Source organism: Oncorhynchus mykiss, chromosome 1 (assembly GCF_013265735.2).
Source record: "Oncorhynchus mykiss isolate Arlee chromosome 1, USDA_OmykA_1.1, whole genome shotgun sequence".
Lineage (NCBI taxonomy): Eukaryota > Metazoa > Chordata > Actinopteri > Salmoniformes > Salmonidae > Oncorhynchus > Oncorhynchus mykiss.
The window spans coordinates 28,769,968-28,791,656 of NC_048565.1; the positions used below are offsets into that span (position 1 = coordinate 28,769,968).

The 21,689-nt window shown below is 40.5% G+C and overlaps 2 protein-coding genes across 3 annotated transcripts; both read left to right on the forward strand.

The window, feature by feature from the left end:
* LOC110520559 (aspartate aminotransferase, mitochondrial) lies at positions 1-8,772 on the forward strand. The gene is made up of 10 exons (XM_021597949.2): positions 1-187; positions 1,090-1,246; positions 1,431-1,559; positions 1,665-1,724; positions 1,864-2,025; positions 2,156-2,260; positions 6,852-7,002; positions 7,114-7,279; positions 7,371-7,521; positions 7,711-8,772. The coding sequence occupies exons 1-10, from the start codon at positions 108-110 to the stop codon at positions 7,831-7,833; spliced, it is 1,284 nt and encodes a 427-aa protein (XP_021453624.2). The 5' UTR covers positions 1-107; the 3' UTR covers positions 7,834-8,772.
* Positions 8,773-11,929: 3,157 nt separating this feature from the next.
* On the forward strand, positions 11,930-16,789 carry LOC110520570 (synaptotagmin 1). 2 transcript variants are annotated; one of them, XM_021597967.2, is made up of 7 exons: positions 11,930-12,167; positions 12,735-12,916; positions 13,061-13,140; positions 13,394-13,795; positions 13,868-13,987; positions 15,342-15,453; positions 15,576-16,789. In XM_021597967.2, the coding sequence occupies exons 2-7, from the start codon at positions 12,748-12,750 to the stop codon at positions 15,884-15,886; spliced, it is 1,194 nt and encodes a 397-aa protein (XP_021453642.1). In that variant the 5' UTR covers positions 11,930-12,167; positions 12,735-12,747; the 3' UTR covers positions 15,887-16,789. The 2 variants fall into 2 exon arrangements, with proteins under 2 accessions (XP_021453642.1, XP_021453635.1); XM_021597960.2 differs by having other exon boundaries at positions 11,931-12,167; positions 12,727-12,916.
* Positions 16,790-21,689: the final 4,900 nt, after the last annotated feature.

Sequence of the window (21,689 nt, forward strand, 5' to 3'; positions counted from 1 at the left end):
GCTGTTGAGCACGTGGGGGTGTGCTGCAATTGACAGCAGAGCTACATAGTACAGTTTGTGGGAACTCAGGAGACGGTTTTCCGTGCGTGTTGTGTTGAGTACCAGCAATGGCCCTGTTGAAATCTAGCAAGATCGTTTCTACCGTCGGTGTACACCCTCCATTGGGTGTGCTCTCCATTCGTGCCAGGTAAAATGTGCTCCGAGAGTACTTACTACTTTATTGACTAGCTACCACGTTAGCTGACAGCCATAGACAACTAGTCAGTGCAGAGCTAGCTAGCAGACGAACGACCCCTTGTATTTTCCCTCAAAGGGAGCAGGTTGGTTGCTAGCTATCTCAAGACAAATGGACAACTAGCATGTTAGCTAGTTGGTTTTTGCAGCCATTTTCGGGTAATTAGCAAAGTAGCCAATGATATAACGTTAGGTAACTGATTTCATAGGCTTTGTGTGGCTGGTTGGCTATTTGCAACCAAGGTTGTTCAGTAGCTAGCTGCCAAGCTAACCTAACGTTACTTAACTAGGATACAACGATGTGTTTTGGCAGCTAACTGGTAACCAGATAGCCACAGCTATAGTAGCTACATGCAGTTGGATGAGTTGAAACAGCTTTAGCACTGTTAGAAATATTTGACTTTAATGTGTAGCAAACTAACAAGGTCACAAAACACTAACGAGCTTAGCTGGGCATGTAGTGCTTTTCCCTCTCCACATGACTGGTCAAGCATGTTTCATTACTGTACTGCTGGTGACTGGCTGACCACTGAAAGAAAGATAGGCCCATCAACTGAAGCCATTGATGCAATAAATTATGATATAAGTGTATGACAGAATGTCATCCTTGCAACATTAGTGGTTGGTTGTTGCTGCCACATGCATGCTGCCACATCCAACATTCCTGTGTGTGAAAGCAGACTAGTTTAATCAACTTCAGACTGTTAGGGGATTATCACCTAATTTGGATCAAATCCTACTTAGTGCAAAGGCATCAGACTACTTAATCGGGTGTAAATTGAGTTGATGCAAGTCTGTAATTGACCCTTTCTATCTTCTACGGGATGGTTCAATCTCCTTCCCCAACTGTCTCAGCTCATGGTGGTCCGAGGTGCAGATGGGTCCCCCTGACCCCATCCTGGGGGTGTCAGAGGCCTACAAGCGTGACACCAACCCTAAGAAGATGAATCTGGGTGTAGGAGCATACCGTGATGACCAGGGCAAACCATATGTCCTCAGCTGTGTTCGCAAGGTGTGTAATCACTGCTTGATGATGATGATGACGACTCTCATTATAAACCTTAAAACATGAGAAACAACCAAATTTTATGAGAGACTATAAGTTAAAAAGAAAAAAAAAAAGCCTAGCTGCTTACAATCACTTGGACACAGAGAACAACAGACTTTGGCTGGACATTTACCCTCTGTATTCTTAGGCTGAAGCTCAGATTGCTGCAAAGAAGCTGGACAAAGAATACCTGGCTATTGGTGGTCTGGGGGACTTTACCAAAGCATGCGCCAAGCTGGCTTTGGGAGACAACAATGAGGTTACCAAGAGTGGCAGGGTAAGTTGAGCCTTTCCTAGAACCTCAGACATCCTGATTCCACATTCTACAGCACAGCTTTAGAAGCCTTATTTTGACCGTTTGTTGTTTATTCCTTGTTCCCAGAACATCACTGTCCAAACAATTTCTGGAACTGGGTCCTTGAGAATCGGAGCCAACTTCCTGGTAAGAGCCCTGATCCTTTTGCTTTTAAAAAAAAAATGTATTTTTTATTTTTTTTACAAATCCAACCTTCATCATGAATGCTAATGAATGAAAGTCTCTTCTTTTCCCCACTGTCTTTGTTCCTGCTCCCCTCCCTCAGTCCCGTTTCCATACAGAGGCCCGGGATGTGTACCTGCCCAAGCCCTCCTGGGGGAACCATACACCCATCTTCAGAGATGCTGGGATGCAACTGAAGGCCTACACCTACTATGACCCAAAGACCTGTGGCTTTGACTTCCAGGGAGCCCTGAATGACATCTCTGTAAGACATGGCACAGAAGCCTAATCATCCCCTACCAATGTGTACACATTGTACTCTCCCTATCAATGTGTACTTAAAGTAACTGCTGGATTATAGATGAACAAATGTGTTATTGTTTCCTCTTATTCAGAAAATACCTGAGAAAAGTATCATCATGCTTCATGCCTGTGCCCACAACCCCACAGGAGTGGACCCTCGGCCAGAGCAGTGGAAGGAGATTGCTAACCTGGTGAAGGTAAACGCAACTGAATATAAAGTGAAAAAGTAGTAGGGTCGTTCCATGAAATGAGTGCCTTTTGCGTCCCTTTGATATTTTAGGTAGAAATTGTGCACAAATATTGAATTTGAGAAGCCTGTTATATTAAATGAAGTGCCCTTTTTAATATAGACAACATGAAAACAAACAAACCTGTCCCTAATTTTAAGGTCAACCCTGTTAAATGAACTGAACTCTCCTTTTAATATGGTAAAACTATTCCTTTAAAAAATTGTTTTAAAAGATACTTGAACATCTGTTAGTCAAATCATAGTGTAAAAGCAGGTGAGCTGATTCTACTCTTTTTGGCCATTTTCTGTTTTTTTTGTGGAGGGAAACTGAACGGGTCGAGAATAACACATCAACCCTGTTACCCATAGATTAACAGGCTAGAAATGTTTTTTAACAATCATTTTTGGGTGATGAAGCTTGCATTCATTTGCCCCTCTCTGTTGTACACAAGCAGCTTCTATTCCCCTTGTCACAAGGGGATTTATGGCTGATATTTAAGATTAAACGTCAACCCTGTTACAGTTTTAGGGGGTGGGCATGGCAATGGGTGCGGCTGGCCCATTGACGCTGCTGAATTTTAGAACACATTTTAGAGGCCCCTATCTTGGCTGTGTAGAATATTTAGCATTTTAAAATCCATTTCCTGCAATGCGACATTTCTCCATAGAGCGGCAATTCTTAATTTTGCAGTTTTAAAGCTAATTTCCTGCAATTTTATTAATTTTTCAATGGCTATTGCTGTTCTTTTGCTTAAACATAAAACAAAATCAATACGGCTACGGAGAATTTTCCATTCTCCCTGACTGTCTAGATTTTAATTTGGTGATTGTTAGTTCTCAAAGATTATATTATTAAAAATATTATAGGTCATAATCTTTTCTACATACTTTATATCTGGTTTTAGTCGTTTTAAGTTTACACTGAAATGTGTTTTTTATTATGTTGAACATGTGCTCTTTATGACAATGTTAAGATTAGGTGAAACAAATGTTTTCTACTACAAAAAAATGTATTAAATTGGTGGAACGACCCAGTAGCCAGATGAAACCTAATTATCCACCAACCAGGCCAAAATACAGTGCCTTCAGATAGTATTCATACCCCTTGACTGAATCCAAATTTTGTTGTTAAACTGAATTTAAAATGGATTCAATATTTTACAAAATTCTCACCCATCTACATTCAATACCCCTTAACGACAAAGTTAAAATGTTTTTAGACATTTTTACAAATTTATTGAAAATGAAATACAAATATCTAATTTACATAAGTATTCACACCTTGACATGTTAGTCACCTTTGGCAGCGATCAGTGCTTTTTGAGGTCAGTTCGATTATTTAAAAAAATGATCACGGATTTAGATAATTTAGGTTGAATGCTGTAACAACACAATTAATAAAACTCCCATGATGATAGTGACTGCTCTTTACTGCTTAACATATTTCAGTTGTGTGTATTACATTTGGTTATTTATTTCATTCCAAGTCATCATCTCATCTCTAGAGCTGCTGCATATGCTGTCTGACAAAGTCGCTATTTTGTAGTTCTTCAAACTAAATAAAGCATACTTTTATGACTGCTGAATAACAGCTATCAATCACTTAGATCATGTATTTTCAGGTAGAGCAGGGTTCGCGGAAGTTGCTTGAGGTGCTTAAATGCCGGGCAAATGTAGATTCAACCCTGCCTGCAGGATATAGATTTTTATGAATGGTTTTGCCAGACCCATCCAGGGATGTAGTAGAGGATAAATTCCGCTTACGCACCTTTTTATTTGTGAAATAGCATTTACTCGCATTTCTTTATTTAATTTTCATTTACTCACTTCTATTGCGTTCCCAGCGTTGAGCAACGCTCAGAAGGATTCTTGATCTGAGTTCTAATCGTGCTTACCTTGGTGAACGAGTGGAATCATAAATGATTCATGTATGCTCGTTATGTTTCCTGCTCCCCCGGACAGTGGTTTTTGTAGTTAAAAAAAAAAACTTCCCTCGCCTCCTGCCATGTCAACAGACATCCCACAAAAACAAAAAAAACTCACTCTCTGAGAATGAGTGTACAACTGGTAAGTAGTCGATGATATTTCATTCCGATGTCTAGCTGGCTAGGTAGGTAAGGGCTCTGGCTGTTAGCAAGTTAGCTAGCTATAACTAGCTGGCTAGAAGGATGAAGTTAGAAGCTAACGTTGAACGGAGCCTGACCTCAGCAGGAGCAGTTGAATGAAATTAAGCTAGCTATAATCAAAAGATTGGCTAGTATACATTCTCATAACAAAATACCTTTTCTTTACAATGAGTAGTGAGACAGACAGTGGTGAGTCAGGCTGAAGGAGGCAAAGGAGATTTTTTTTATTTTATTTATTTTACCTTTATTTACTAGGCAAGTCAGTTAAGAACAAATTCTTATTTTCAATGACGGCCTAGGAACAGTGGGTTAACTAGCTGTTCAGGGGCAGAACGACATATTTGTACCTTGTCAGCTCGGGGGTTTGAACTTGCAACCTTCCGGTTACTAGTCCAACGCTCTAACCACTAGGCTACCCATACACAGAGAGAGGAAACATTGAAGCAAGCAGGCAGAGAGGTTAGTAGTACGATGGTTCCCCAACTCGGGGTCTGGGCCTCATGTGTTGTCCCCATTTGAAATAGTGTCCCCTGAGAGAATCTTTAATTTTATCAAACACAATAACATTTTTCTCTTCAAATGGGCATTGAATACATTCTATAGTTAACTAAGGTCCTTTTACACTGTCAGAATTCACTTTCATGTCATGTTGGGACAGCCTGGGGGACCTAAAATGTAGTGAAATATTAAGAGGATTTAAATATAAAGAAATGTAATATCTACACTGAACAAAAATATAAACACAATAATTTCAAAGATTTTACTGAGTTACAGTTCATATAAGGAAATCAGTCAACATCTTCAGTACTGACTTACCACTCATGTATGTAGTGAAACATATTGAGTAGAACTTGTAAGGTAGTGATGAATAATAGTAAGTTAGTGTTTTTTTTTCATGGGGTTGTGGCGATATACTGCCATCTTGTGGCGACTAGAAACAATTGCGTATAGAAACTATTGCAAATTGATGGTCCTTGAAAATAAATATTAGTGCTTGAAAAAGTACTTAAGACCTTGACTTGCCACTGTCTGTACAAACCCTGGTTAGCGATAGATTAGGAAGCAACAGCTGCTCTCTCTATCCCCTCACGATCGTGCATTCTTCTGCCTCTTCCGTAGCAGGCATAAAAGAAACACAGACCGGACAAGTAGATATGCAGTGGATTATGGTCATTGTAGTTAATTACCACGTTTTATACACTAAACCATAGAATATTGCCCTGTTGGAAACAACTCCCTACTACATCGCACAGTTCAGGCTGCATCTGATTTATCTCCAGAGGAACTGCAATGTGCGCATTGAGCTCACAGGGAAAAAAAACAGAACGAAATGGAATTCAAATCATTTAACCGACATTTGGTCAATTAGTTGTTTAAAAACTGAAAAAATTACAGAAATTTAAGTCAATTGCTCAGCACTAGCAGATTACAGCTGTGAGTCTCTAAGAGCTTTACACACCTGGATTGTACAATATTTGCACATTATTCTTTTAAAATTTCTGTCAAGTTGGTGGTTGATCACTGTTAGACGGCCATTTTCAAGTCTTGCCATAGATTTGCAAGTAGATTTAAGTCAAAACTGTAACTATGGCACTCAGGAACGTTCAATGTCATCTTGATGAGCAACTCTATTGTATATTTTGGCATTTATGTTTTGGTTTATTGTCCTGCTGAAAAGTGAATTTGTCTCCCAGTGTCTGTTGGAAAGCAGACTGAGACAGGTTTCCCTGTAGGATTTTGGCTGTACTTAGCCCTATTCTGTTTCTTTTTATTTAAAAAAAAAATCCCTAGTTCTTGACAAGCATATCCATAACATGATGCAGCCACCACCATGCTTGAATATATGAGGAGTGGTAATCAGTGATGTGCTGTGTTTGGATTTGCCCCAAACATAACTCTTTGTATTCAGGTCATAAAGTTCATTTGTTTGCCACATTTTTTCAGTTTTATTATAGTCCCTTATTGCAAACAGGATGCATGTTTTGGAATGTTTTTATTTTGTATAGGCATCCTTCTTTTCACTGTAATTTAGATTAGTATTTAGATTAGTATAGGCAGTTAACCCACTGTTCCTAGGCTGTCATTGAACATAAGAATTTGTTCTTAACGGACCTGCCTAGTTAAATAAAGGTAAAATAAAAAAATGTGGAGTAACTACAATGTTGTTGATCCATCCTTAGTTTTCTCCTGTCACAGCCATTAAACTCTGTTCTAATGGCCTCTTGGTGAAATCCCTGAGTGGTGTCCTTCCTCTCCTTAGGAAGGACGCCTCTATCTTTGTAGTGACTGAATGTATTGATACACCATCCAAAGTGTAATTAATAACTGCTCAAAGGGATATTCAAAGTTGTTTGTTTTATTTTTAAAGTCCAGGGCTGTGAATACTTTCTGAAGGTACTGTACATAACAAGTTCTCATGTTTTTCTCTTCCAGAAAAGGAACCTCCTAGTGTTCTTTGACATGGCCTACCAGGGCTTTGCCAGTGGTGATATTGACCGTGATGCCTGGGCTGTCCGTTATTTCATTGAGCAAGGCCACAACATTGTGCTCTCTCAGTCCTTTGCTAAGAACATGGGTCTCTATGGTGAGTTATGATAATTGCATTGGTCAAATTTGAGGATAATGTTTTGGGGGAAACAAAATACCATATTTATTATTTAAGCTAAGCTTGTGTGGTGGTGTGTGATGTCTTCAGGTGAGCGTGTTGGGGGCTTCACTGTCGTGTGTAAGGATGCTGAGGAGGCCAAGCGTGTGGAGTCCCAGCTGAAGATCCTCATTCGGCCCATCTACTCCAACCCTCCCATGAACGGGGCGCGCATCGCTGCCACCATCCTCAATACACCAGACCTGTACAAAGAGTGGTGAGTAAGTCATCCACGAAGTGTCATATTTCAATTGCCGCATAGCCAACATGATACGGGCCCAGTTGAGTGACAGCTCTTCTCTCCCTAGGCTGGGGGAGGTGCATGGCATGGCTAACCGCATCATCACAATGAGGGAGCTGTTAGTGGCCAACCTGAAGAAGGAGGGCTCCACTCAGAACTGGCAGCACGTCATTGACCAGATTGGCATGTTCTGCTTCACAGGGCTGAAGCCTGAACAGGTAGAGTAACTTGCTGAGACTCTACACTGTCTCATAATATAGTATGTGGTTTCCATTGGGTTACTTACTGGTAAGGAATCATTGGATGAAACATTGAACGTGGCTATACTTATAAGTATCTGTCTAGATATTAAATAGCTTAAAATGCAGTTGATGAGTCGTAATGAGTAACTATTCCAACTTGTGCAGGTGGCGCGCCTCACAAAGGAGTTCTCCGTCTACATGACAAAGGATGGGCGTATCTCCATGGCTGGCGTCACCTCTGGCAATGTGGGTTACCTTGCACAAGGTATCCATGCAGTGACCAAGTGAGATGGCTAACCAGGAGTCACACCGTAGTCACCACCAGAGGAAGGAGGGGCGGTAGCTTCAGACAGGAAAATCAAAACAACTTATGTAAATGAACCCTCTCCTCTGCTTTCCTTTAGGGAAAGAATCAAACGTAATAAGATACCATAGGGTTATTTTATTTTGAATTTTCTGTTGGCATTGTCTAGATATTGTATGTTGGACTTTCTGTGACTAGGTTTTTAATGTGCGGTTCCCTGAAAAAATATTCATGGAATTCTTGAATCTTTTTTTTTACCCTCCCTCAGACATGCATGCTGTGGTCATGAGCTCAAAATATCTTGTGTAAGTCATACTTGACAATGAAAACTAACAAGCACAATATCACTGTTTGGAATCATGTCTTATATTGCAGCATGTCCTCTTACTTGGCCTGAGCACACCCTGTATCTAAGAACTGTGCTCAACTATTGGCTGTGATATGGAACACCAAAGTAATAATGGTTAAGACATTTTTCTAGAAAATTCTTTACTAAAAATACTGTCTCTTTAAGGTAATTGTATTGAAATGTGCGTCTAATTTATTAAGGATTAATTTACAAAACCTTTTTCAAAAAAAGATGTCAGGTGCTGCAAACCTTTGTTTAAACTTTAATGCCAGTGAAACCTTTCTAGGTGATGGTACTGGGGTCATGGCACTTGTTTTATGTGGGATGATATGTGCTGCATGGAGTCCCTGGTTGTGATGATCCGCCAGCCACAATGTGTGTTAAGGATGTTATTTTGCTGTGTAACGGAAGTGCACTGTCTAACAATCAACATCTGCCACATCTCCCATTGATACTGTACCATTTAATCAAACAGATTATTTATATACACTACCGTTCAAAAGTTTTTTTTTTGTCCACTAAAATATCATCAAATTGATCAGACATACAATGTAGACATTGTTAGGGTTGTAAATAACTACTGTAGCTGGAAACGGCTGATTTTTAATGGGATATCTACATAGGTGTACAGAGGTCCATTATCAGCAACCATTACTCCTGTGCTCCAATGGCACGTTGTTAGCTAATCCAAGTTTATAATTTTAAAAGGCTAGTTGATCATTAGAAAACCCTTTTGCAATTATGTTAGCACAGCTGAAAACTGTTCTGATTTTAAAGAAGTATTAAAACTGGCCACAAGGACATTTCTAAGTGAGCCCAAACTTTTGAACGGTAGTGTGTGTAATATATGCTGTATACTGTATGAACTCTTGACTCTCAATTTCAGGAGCATGAAAGGTGTTTTGTTGCTTGCACATTGCCGTTTACTCCCATGCCCCCTGATTTTCAGTGGTGCACTGCCCTCTGACTTTCAGTAGTGTACTGTACATCACAGGCTGCTGGTGGCACCTTAATTGGTGAGGACGGGCTCATAGTCATCACTAGAACAGAATAAATGAAATGATATCGAATGCAGCAAACACAAGTTTTCTATGTTTGATTCCATTTCATTCACTCCATTCCAGCCATTATTATGAGCCGTCCTCCCCTCAGCAGCCTCCTGTGGTGTATGTTTCTGAGGGGCCATGGAAAGCACAGCTCAGGTGCCCTGTAACACACTTTCCCTCAAAGCCAAGCACTGGTTTTTACTTTGTGTTGTGAAAGAACAAGATTAATGGTGGACTCCACCTTGTACATTATGGAATGCAGGGTCACAAATGTTCTAAAGCATGTCCGTAGAAGCTTTAAATGGGTTTTCAACCACCTGCTCTGAGGTTCCAGGACTCTGACACCATGTGGTCTCAGGAGTTAGAATTATTTTATTTTGCACATTAGGTGGAAGCATCTGTTTCTGTTCCGAATAGACACAGATTTTTAACTACTGTACCCCTGATCTTTTTCTGGCCAACATCACTATCCACATCTGTTTCATAGATTCATTAAACCGACGTTAATTTGAATGGTACAAATCTGATCATCGTGATTGTGCACTGTAATCTTCAGAGTTTCTCAGATTTCGGTAATGTCAGACCAGTGTAAGTTCTCTGTAAAATAAAAATGGTTACACAGTTTGTGTAAATGTCAGATTCTTCCTTTTCAGCAATGATTCAAGCACAAAGTGAACTGTATTAGTGAGAAGGTGAACTTGTCTTACCATAGTCGGGTAGGCAAAAGGATAAGGTGCTTTAGGCCTAATACTTTTGAACTAAATACTACACACATTCGGCTACATTTACTTTCCATGATGTGCTATGTAGGCCTACTGTTGATGTGGTTATTGCGCCCTCTGCCTTTAATTAGGTGACTACGCTAAACCACTGAAGTAAATCTTTGTGTACTGTAGAGTCAGTAGTCACTACAGTGCATATGAAGAAATAGGCCAAAATATCTAATGGCTTTTCATAATAACCATGAGTTACGCTTAATTTTTGGGGACTAATGTTAAAGGTGACAGGACCCAGGCGAGGCCTCGGTCTGCAAATAGTGGAATTCTGGTGATGTGAGCTCTGCTCCGGGTAAGATTATTGCCAGAAACCTAGCACAAAGGCCGGAAGATGGCGAATGCATGCAGCTGATTATACACACTTCTACACTTCCCGTGGACCAGTTCATACATGACACATTCTCCATTCAGGCTGCAAAGGCGTTGATTTCCTCCTTAACTCGATTTAATGGCAAGAAGGTGGAGAAAAAAACAGAAATATGAGGACGACGAGCACGCAGATGTGTTTCCCTGAGGGGGTTTCTGACAGTTTGTGCAGAAATTCTTTGGTTGTGCAAACCCATCAGCTGTCAGGGTGGCTGTTCGCAGATGATCCCACAAGTGAAGAAGCCGGATGTGGAGGTCCTGGACTGGCGTGGTTACACATGTACAGTTCTGTGGCTGGTTGAACGTACGGCCAAATTCTCTAAAACAACCTTGGAGGCGGCTTATGGTAGAGAAATCAACATTCAGCTCTGGTGGACATTCCTGCAGTCAGCATGCCAATTGCACGCTCCCTCAAAACTTGAGACATCTGTGGCATTGTGTTGTGTGACAAAACTGCACATTTTAGAGTGGCCTTTTATTGTCCCCCGCACAAGGTGCACCTGTGTAATAATCATGCTGTTTAATCAGCTTCTTGATATGCCACTGTCAGGTGGATGGATTATCTTGGCAAAGGAGAAATGCTCACTAACAGGAATGTAGACAAATTTGTGCACGAAATAAGCTTTTTTGCATATGGAACATTTCTGGGATCTTTTATTTCAGCTCATGAAACATGGGACCAACACTTTACATGCTGTGTTTTTGTTCATTATATATGACATAAGCTTAATTTGCTGTAACACTGATACTGTATGCCTAACCTATGTTATTAAAAATAGACAAGTAAATTGTACTGTAGGCCTATGTGCAACAGGTTGAAGTGGCAAGTAATAAAATAGTTGACATTCTGTTTTTCTTTGAGAAAGCTGTTCTTATTTGTATTTGAATTTATTAGGGATCCCTCTTCCTGGGGTCCAGACACATTAAGGCACTTACATTACATATAAAACAAAAGATAAAGCTTTGTATAAGTAACTTCCCATGTGACTTCTTTGTAAACCACAAATTCTAAGAGGATATTCAATTATAATATTTTATTTCTGAGCAGTGAATGATCCAGTTCTTTATGTCATTATATAGAAATATCCCACTGTTATGTCTGAAAGGGTGATGCATTTTATGGCTCTCTTTTCCAATGAAAAGCATTTTGGTGTTATTACATAATATAGTAATGGAGAGTATTTATTTGTACTACGTGTCTTTAGAAAATTTTGTAAGAATCCTGCAAAATAACATTTATCCCATGTGTTATCCCCTATGACGCATAGTAGGAGTTTTTCTGATGTTAGATCAATCTGAAATACAAGTTGTGCACAAAAGTTTTTAGAAAATGAGGAACAAGGAAGTGGATATGATTAAAAAAACTTTTTCATCCGTATGTTAAGAATGCTTTAGTTTGCTCTTTAGTTATCCAAACACTGTTAGGTAAATGCTGAAATAATTTAAGCCTGTTTTATTTTATTTGCACTGTCTTATCATTCTTCTGGCAGCTATTTGGGTACTGCATGTGACAAACCTTATCTAACAGTTGCTTTGCAAATAGTGCTGGTGGAACAATGAGCCAGAGAGTAATGTGAAACCGTCTATCTACAAATGTCAAGGCTGCTTGTGGAGAAAGTACAATAAGACAAGGCAGTCTGGAAACTTCCTTAGAAACTAATCAGACCTGTTAAACCAGGTGGTGGATAGGATCAGTAAGTCATTTTGCCAGAGGATGAATGTATGGTAATGGAAACACAGGTGATAGTGAATGGAGAGGGACAGACGGATGATGTCATATGGTATTAAGTCTTATTTTCTTACTTCACACATATCACATTGTGTTTAGTCTTTTACCATAACTGTAGTTCTATCAGATGATGTTTGCCAGTGTGTCACTGTATATTTGTATCTGCCAATTGTAAATGAATGGACAGAATAGAGTGATTAAGGATATAGGGTGACTTTATTGATATGTACAGTGCTTGTACATTGTGTAATACTGTAACATGTTATTGGGGAGCCAGATGACATGATAGATATCTTTAGTTTACTTATCTGATATAATCTCCTTGTTATGACTGTTACAGAGTTGTTATACAGCAACACTAACAGAAAAATGTATCTCTAAAATGTAAATGTGCATTAATAATATGAACCTGTGATGGGTCGAACATGAAAATGTTGAAGTAACATTCCATAGAGGAGACTGTGGTCTAAAGTTTGTTACTGGATCTCATGAATGTTGTTTAAACGTTGAGAATTGCACCAATTTTGCATATACTGTAGGACACCAGGGTCAATATACGATTTGAATAGAACATTACAAGTGCTGAAATGATATGGCATCCTGCTCTGCAGGGTTTTAGATGGCAGAGAGACATGCGTGTCCTTCCCACTGTAGACCTGTCTATTGGGGACCTACGCATGCCCTTCAATGAAGAGGTCAAGTACTGTATCCTGGGAATCTCTGTAACCCTCTTCCTGATTGCTATGGGCATTCTGGTGTGGCAGTTATACCACTACTGCTCACAGGCTCCAAAGGAACCTGGTAAGTTAACTAAATAAGTTATCAGTTGGTTGTTGGTTAAACCATATATGGGTCAAGCACCAACGTACAGTAGAACTGGATGGAATTCTTTATTGCAAATTCCAATATTTTTTGGATGCTGCTTTAATTCTCTATTCAATGCAGTGGATGACTTACTTTCATCTGATGGAAAGCCAGCAAAGACAGAAGACCTCTACATGGAAACCCAGAGGCCTAATTTTAAGGTTAGAGCACTCTATTACTTGTAACTATTAATTCCTTTGGTTACTCACAAGGAACGCTCTCCCATCTTGTCTTATGTCTACACTGAAATATGGAGCAACAAGCTTCTACTATGATGAATTGCTAACATTCTGTGTGTATCTTTACAGTCGTGCTGTTCTTGAATGGACATAAATCAAACAGAGGGCTTATCTCAGTGAGTTGTGGTTTAGAGAACGCACTGAAATAGACAGTATGACCATATCTGTTCCCCAGGTGGAGAAGCTCCATGAAGAGGCACAGAGGTTGAGCCGTTGCCTGTCCATGGGCAGCCATGTGGAGCTGCCTGGCCTGGGGAACCAGCTGAAGGGCTCCCTGCGCTTCTCCCTCTACTATGACCAGCTGCAGTCCAGACTGGTGGTCACCGTCCTGGAGGCCCGGGGCCTGCCGGTCAGGGACTTCAGCCGCAGTGTGGACCCCTTTGTGAGGGTTCGGCTGCTATGGGCCAAGCATGATAATGAGGAGGAGAAGGAGGAGCAGTCCTCTCCTTCACTGCAGTGTGTGCTCCATGAGTGGCAGTCCCGTATGGTGAAGGACAGCAGCAGCCCTACGTTTGGGGACCAGTTCTCCTGCTCTATGGAGGAGGAGGATGTCCCTCACACCACCGTCAGGTTTGAGGTACATAACGTAGTGTTACATTGATTAGCTAAATTAAATCAGATAACCAAAATATTTTCCTCTTTTCTGCAGGTCAGAGACTTTGATAAGTTCTCCAGGCATGGGTTCTTGGGAGAGGTCAGAGTTTCTCTGTGTGATGTGAAAATCTCATACCCTCTTGAAGTACTGGAGGATCTACAGACACCACAAAAGGTGGATGATTCACTCTATCTGGACCTACACTCCGCTATGTATTTATTTGGACAGTGAAGCTAAAACATTGATTTTGGCTTTATACTCCAGCATTTTGGATTTGAGATCAAATGTTTATGAGGCGACAGCTCAGAATGTCATCTTCTATTTGAAGGTATTTTCATACATACGTTTTACCGTTTACAAATGAAAGCACTTTATGTGTCTAGTCCCCCAATTTGAAGTATTTGGACAAATTCACTAATAGTGTGTTATATATATTTGTTATTTTCTGAACCCATCCACAAATCTTGTTTGTTTGTTTTTTTTTACAGCTTTTCTGCTACATACACAGTACCATTCAAAGGTTTGGATCCACCTACTCATTCAAGGGTTTTTCTTAATTTGTTTGACTATTTTCTACATTGTAGAATAATAGTGAAGACATCAAAACTATGAAATAACACATATGGAACCATGTAGTAACTAGAGAAGTGTTAAACAAATCAAAATGTATTTTTGTTTAACACTTTAGGTTGCTACATGATTCCATATGTGTTATTTCATAGTTTTGATGTCTTCACTATTATTCTATGATGTAGAAAATAGTAAAAATAAAGAAAAAGCCTTGAATGAGTAGGTGTGTCCAAACTTCTGACTGGTAAGAGTGTGCAAGCTGTCATCAAGGCAATTTGTGGCTACTTTGAAGAATCTATTTAACACTTTTGGTTACCACATGATTCCATATGTGTTATTTCATAGTTATTCTACAATGTAGAAAATAGTAAAATAAAGAAAAACCCTTGAATGAGTAGGTGTTCTAAAACTTTTGACTGGTAGTGTATTATATTCTTATTTACAATAAATTATTTAGCATTCATTTATATTGGGCAAAACATCATCCGAAACACAAACAACAAAAAAACTGCAAATGCATCTAACAAGTTTGTAGAGTCACACGTGTGATGTAGTCATTGTGTGCTAGGAATTTGGGACCAAATACTAAACTTTGACTAAATTGAATACACTGTAAGTGAATTGTTCAAAATACTTATGACACCTTCAGATGGGGGGACTAGATACATAAAGTGCTTTCACTTCTAAACAGTAAAACTGATACGTATACAGAAACCCTCAAATTAAAGGTGGCATTCTGTACTGTCGCCTCATGACTTGCCTAGTTAAATAAAGGTTATTTCAATAAAAAATATAAAACGTCTGATCTCAAATCCAAAATGCTTGAGTATAGAGCCAAATTTTAACTTTTAGCTTCACTGTCCAAATAAATACACAGGGGAGTGAGTGTATGTTCAAATGATATCAAACCTGTCGGTGTACTGTCATGACTTTAGTAATACAGTATTACCATTTCCAGGACATGGTTGGAGAGGTGCTTCTCTCTCTAAAGTACCTCCACACCCTCCAGAGACTGGAGGTGGGTCTGCTGAAGATCAGGGCACTGCCTCAGCAAAGTCAAAAAGACAAAGGTAAATGCCACTTTTCTTGTGTGATAAACTCATTATTGAGCAGACGTTGTATACTGTTGCGTTGTAGATACAGGTAGGATTGATTGGTGATTGTTTAAACAAAGTTAGTTTCATTTTTCTAGTTCGGTTGTATGCCCGGATCAGTGTCCTCTGCAACCAGTTCAAGCTGCGGCACCAGAAGTCCACTGCTAAGACCCTGTGTGAAGTGACCGTCTTCAACGAAGTCATGATGTTCACCCTGCCAGACCCACAGATCAGGGCGTGCTGCATTGTGGTCTCTGTGTACGAGATCCATGCAGCCAGGAAGTCATCCAAACGCCTGGTTGGCCAGGTCACCTTTGGAAAGGGAAAGAGGTCAGAGGAGGAACACTGGTGTTTGATGATGCGATCAATTTGTCAGCCAATAGCAAAGTGGCATCCATTGTTGATCTGAGGTCAGCCAAGCCCCTTACTTTGACTATGTTCTTGTAATGTACAGATGGTTTTCACAAAATCTAAGATGAAACCTCATACTCTTCCATGTATAGTGACTATGCAGGACAAGCAAATAGAAAGTGGCAAATTACAAGAATTTGGTATCTTGATAGATGAGTGTCTCACCTTTAAACCCCAAGTCGAAGGTCTTGTGAAAAAGCTTAGGCTCAAGTTTAGTTTTTATTTTCATAATAAGTCATGTTTTTCTTTTAAAGTGCGAAAGAGGCTTGTTTCCGATTCTTTTGTCCCTGTAATTGATTATGGTGATATCTTGTACATGTATGCCCCTGTGGAGTCATTATGTATGCTGGACACTGTGTACAATGGGGCGCTGAGGTTTATTACTGACTTTAAAGCGTTCACACATCACTGTATCCTCTATATGAGAGTGGGCTGGCCTTCATTAGCTCTTCGGAGATTACATCATTGGTATTTATAAGGCCATATTGAAACAGCTCGCCTGTGCTCACTTGACTGTGTTTTGGTGATTGTGTCTAAGGCCCGTACGGAGAAAGGGAGAAAAACATTCCAGTTCCAAATGAAAGGAGCTTGTCCCTTTATATTAGTTAATAGCTAGGTTAACACTATAAGGGGAAATTATGGAAAGTTATGGAAAATGAAGTGGGGGGCTGTCAATATTTTGACTCCTAGTTGCACCACACTTTCCCAAATCATCTTGCTGTTAAGTGTGTAAATTGGTGTTTTTTAAACTGTAGTTCTTTGTGTTTTACGTTGTAAACGTGTCTGCAACTCTGTGTGCTGCTATTTTGGCCATGTCTCTCTTGTAAAAGAGTTTAAATCATCTCAATGAGACCGAACTGGTAAAATAAAGATAAAATAAAAAATGGAAATGTGTGGAGGACCAGGATTACTAACATTTAGTTTTTCAAGCTATTTCTCAAAATTGATATCACCTCTGTGAAATAGACTATGCTTTACTATTATACTATACTGAAATGTGGATAAATCATAAGTTCCAGCTGCTCACCTGATATGAGCAATGCCTGATCACCTGTGAATATTAGCTTGTCGCCTTCAGACTCAGGAGAATTGGAACCATGTTCTTGAGTGATTAATCACACTTCACCATCTGGCAGTCCGACGGACGAATTTAGGGTTGGCGGTTGCCAGGAGGAATAATGGTCTGGGGCTGTTTTTCATCGTTTGGGCTAGGCCCCTTAGTTCCATTGAAAGGAAACATTAACACTACGATTCTGTCCTTCCAACTTTGTGGCAACAGTTTGGGGATGGCCCTTTCTTGTTTCAGCATGACAATGTCCCCGTGCACAAAGCGAGGTCCATACAGAACTTGTTTGTAGAGATCGGTGTGGGAGAACTTGACTGGCCTGCACAGATCCCTGACCTCAACCCCATCAAACACCTTTGGGATGAATTGGAACGCTGACTGCGATCCAGGCCTAATCGCCCAACATCAATGCCCGACTTCACTAATGCTCGTGGCTGAATAGAAGTAAGTCCCCGCAGCAATGTTCCAGCATCTGGTGGAAAGCCTTCCCAGAAGAGTGGAGGCTGTTCTGGCAGCAAAGGGGGGACCAACTCCATTTTAATTAAGTGCACAAATATTCTTAATTTATGGTAATTGTTGCATGTCAGCATCACTAGAACCTTGAAGAAATCCATGTTTAGTAAAAACATTCACATATTTATACAGTCTCAGCTCTGAAGTTGGACTCCCACAAGCAGTTTATGTATGTTCATCCTGGTCTAGCGTGTACCTTTGTTGGCCACATGAGGGTACTCTGCTGTAATTTATGAGTAGTGATGAGCTTCGGCTATTTTCGGTGAGCCAAAAAGTCTCGGAATGCCCGTCGACCAGATTGACGCGCTGTCCCCACTATTTAATCATTTTGTAATTTATCTGCAGAAAAACGTTGTTTTAAGCTCTACATGCAGGGGTAGCAGTATGCCATTTAGGGAGCCAAATGAACAGCTCTTTCACCATTCAAAGAGCCATTTGTTCGACCCATCACTACTTATTGGTAATGCTGCTTTCAAGACAACTTGGAACTCGGAAAAAACGAAGTCAAATTTTGACATCAGTGATTTTCAGATCAGCAAGTCGGAGCTCTAGAATAAATACATTTTTTTATTTATTTTTATTTAACTAGGCAAGTCAGTTAAGAACAAATTCTTATTTACAATGACGGCCGGGATTAAAATGATTACAGGGATTAAAAAATAAAATATAGGACAAAACACACATCATGACAAGAGAGACAACACTACATAAAGAGACCGAAGACAACATAGCAAGGCAGCAACACATGATAGCAGCACAAAACATGGTAAAAACATTGGGCACAGACAACAGCACAAAGGGCAAGAAGGTAGAGAATGCATCTCGACTTGGAATTCCGAATTGGGTGATTTCCGAGTTCCCAGTTGTTTTGGATGCGGCATAAAGGCCACATATGCGTCATGTGTCACACGACTAAGGGTTGTTCTTTTGCACGACGCAACGCAGAGTGCCTGGATATAGTCATTAGCCGTAGTATATTGGCCATATACCACAAACTCCAGAGGTGCCTTATTCCTATTATGAACTGGATACCAACGTAATTAAAGCAGTAAAGAGAATGTTTGTCATACATGTAGTATACAGTCTTATATACCACAGTTTTCAGCCAATCAGCATTCAAACCACCCAGTTTATAATCATTCATAGATATATACACACTGTAGCTCAGTGGTTCTATTACTGTACTTTCCCCAGTTTACCAGCTACTGTATGTCATGATACATTATTTATTATCTAGTCAGTTCTGTCCACACATGTGTCTATAATGCTAAGACATAACTGTCAACAAGACTCCCATGCCAGACTATACAGCTATGATGGTAGTCTGAGGATATGCAATATTCATAGACATGTCTGGCTTTGCAAGATCAGTCATCAGATATTCTATCATTCAGTGTTTGTCCTTGATGTGGCTGTGCTGCAACAATCATGAGGAAAAACTGAAATGTGGCAGCTGAGTCAAACCCCAACCTTACTCAAGACTAGAGAATGAAGAGCAAAGAACAATCAGAACAGAAGAGAATTCTTTGAGTTCAGACTGCAACCCCAATACATGTGCATCCCCAATCACAAAATGAAACGCGACAAAACTTCTCTCAACACTGTGAGCTGCTGATGTGAGATTAGTAGCCAGCTTGCATCTCACCCTTTCAAGGCCATTCCCAGGCAGTGCCCACCCCTTCTCCAGGGCAATGTGCTGTTAGCTGGCTGATACCCCCCTGCCCACTATCTCCTAATTTGTCTGTCCGTGAACAGAGGCATGAGAAAATAAACCCAGAGACCTTGCAATGGAAGGGGCTTACTGCCATGCCTTTACAGGGGCGGCAGTCTGCCTGCAATTACTGTCCACACTCTTCATGTTGTACAGCTGTTAGAGGGGAGATTCTGTTCAGTCTACTGAGGGGTTTACAGAGTGGAATGCACAGACATAATGCTCTTTAAGTGGTCATGCAGCTTTCAATCTCATAGTTCCCTTCTGTTTGAACAATGAAAAGTAGCTCTCGTCACATTTGATTCAGACTGTAGTAAGGTGCAGTTAGAAAAAGTGCAGTTAGTCATTAGCTGCCCTGCCATTTCGTTTATTGCTCAGTGTGAAATTAGAGGTAAACATTTAGCCACTGTTGTTTACCGCTCTACTAAACCTCCTGGGATCTCCCACAGTGAATACAGCTGAGAACTTCTCTTCACCTGTGGCGTTCTCTCATTTATAGAAACGTAAATTGTGTGTAGAAAAACAAAAATGAGGTGTATTTTACAGCTTGGCTTTGAAATGCAAGTATGGGATGTCCTGGTTATAAACAGAACAGTTATTTGCTGCAAGCCACAGCAGAACTCGATACTGTATACAGGACTTTCAGGATATACTGTAGTCAGCACACTTTACGCTAGACCATTACGTAGGTGACATGCAGCCAATCATCTGCCTAAGAGAAAAATGTAAATTCCATGTGGTGTAGGCTTGCTATACATATTCCGAAGGTGTATCACATCCGGTCGCGATTCGGAGTCCCATAGGGTGGCGCACAACTGGCCGTCATTATAAATAAAAAAAAATCTTAACTGACTTGCCTAGTTAAATAGAAAGATATATTCCCACTGTCAAATGGCCCTGATGAAGTCAATAGAGTGGAATGTTGGGTTACATAGGAAAAGGTTGTGTGTGAGTTTATTTTCCTGAGTTTCAGAGCTAAGCTGTTTGAATTTACCATGTAGGATCATCCATTCTTAGTTTTTATTTAATTTCTGAAAACTAACAAACATGACTCCCAACAGGTGGGATATGAGTATAAGACAATTACTCTAATAGTGACATCGGGTGTGGCACCATCGAAGTTGTGTGAAGTTTGTGTTGCAGCCATCTGACCTCAGCACAGGAAATCCTAACAAAGCAGAGAGGTCTCTTACCCGTCAGCCCCTCCCCCTGACAAATTCCACATTCCATCTCCAGACTTCTAAATTCTAGAAGTTTCCAAGCCCCTGACAGACCTCAAGTTCCTGTGAGGAACTACCATCATAGCTCACTGTTGTCCTGTCTGCTCTTATTTTTCCTCCCAGTTGAAATACAATTTACACACATTTGCATCTTTGAGTCAGCGTTAGAGACAAGCCAAAGACCCACCTCCCCCACAATAAAAGCTGTCTTTGGCTCACTACCATGTCTCCCACTCCCCCTGCAGTTGACACAACCTGGCTCTTAGATGGTGACAAGTGAGGGAGTCCACGCAGGCAGTTAGGAGTAACAAATATTAAGTAACTAAAGTATAAAACTACAAAGGAAAAAGAACCTGTGAAGTGTGAAAGTAGGCATGTGAGGGGTGTGATGGAGATGCATGGATGAAGGTAAAATGTGTGTCAGTGTTAAAGGGTGCATCTAATCAAAAACATACTCAACCAGATCACAAGAAAAGTGCTTGTGGAGAGAGCCAGGACTGGACACCAGGAACTTGTCTCCTAGTTGATCCCAAACCCAGGCGTAACTTATCACCCCGAACAGCTCCACCTGTCCCCAATCTGCAAATGAAAGCACAAACAGAAGAGGCAGGGAGAGTGAGTGGGCATAACATCCCCCTCCAATAAAAATCAGGGACTAAGGACTAGATAACAAAACCCACACAAATACAACTGATCAATAACCATAACTAATAAAGGTTTATACCAACCATAAAAGGTAAGAGGCCCACCGGATGCCCATGACACCAACCCAACCAAATCGACTGACCCCATCCAACCACGGTACCTGGAAGCAACAATTTAAGAGAAAGAAATGGAGAACGAGAGACAGGAGAGCAGAAGCCAGAGCAACAGGAAGGACAAGATAAAAACCTGTACAGACCACCAACCGAAAACCACACGCACAACAAAGGCATCTGAAGATCTATTAAATCGGTGCATGGGAAAGCACATCCACAACTTTCACACTGCGTACATCCAAATGGAACGCCTGCAGGAACAAACCAGCGCATAATCCTGCGATTTGGGGAAAGCATGGTGTGCAGGAAAAAGGTTGTGGTCAGTGTAAACCACAATAGGGACCACACCTGACCCCAAGTCGCTCCCAAATGTCACTATAAACAACCACATCTAAACAGCACAGCCTTCAAGGCCAGCGATTACCCTATTCATAAGACGCTGAAACATAGCAGGAGCGTTGTGTAGGCCAAAACTCACGACAGTATAGGAGAAAAGAGAAATAAAAGCAAATATTTCACAAGCTCTTGAGGAC

Excerpts from the sequence above, each read along its gene's own strand:
- LOC110520559 (XM_021597949.2), top strand. The coding sequence starts at position 108 with ATGGCCCTGTTGAAATCTAGCAAGATCGTTTCTACCGTCGGTGTACAC. Across the intron at positions 1,247-1,430 it reads TCCTCAGCTGTGTTCGCAAG|GCTGAAGCTCAGATTGCTGC; the intron begins GTGTGTAATCAC and ends CTGTATTCTTAG. Across the intron at positions 2,026-2,155 it reads GAGCCCTGAATGACATCTCT|AAAATACCTGAGAAAAGTAT; the intron begins GTAAGACATGGC and ends CCTCTTATTCAG.
- LOC110520570 (XM_021597960.2), top strand. Across the intron at positions 12,917-13,060 it reads ACAGGCTCCAAAGGAACCTG|TGGATGACTTACTTTCATCT; the intron begins GTAAGTTAACTA and ends TATTCAATGCAG. Across the intron at positions 15,454-15,575 it reads GCAAAGTCAAAAAGACAAAG|TTCGGTTGTATGCCCGGATC; the intron begins GTAAATGCCACT and ends TCATTTTTCTAG.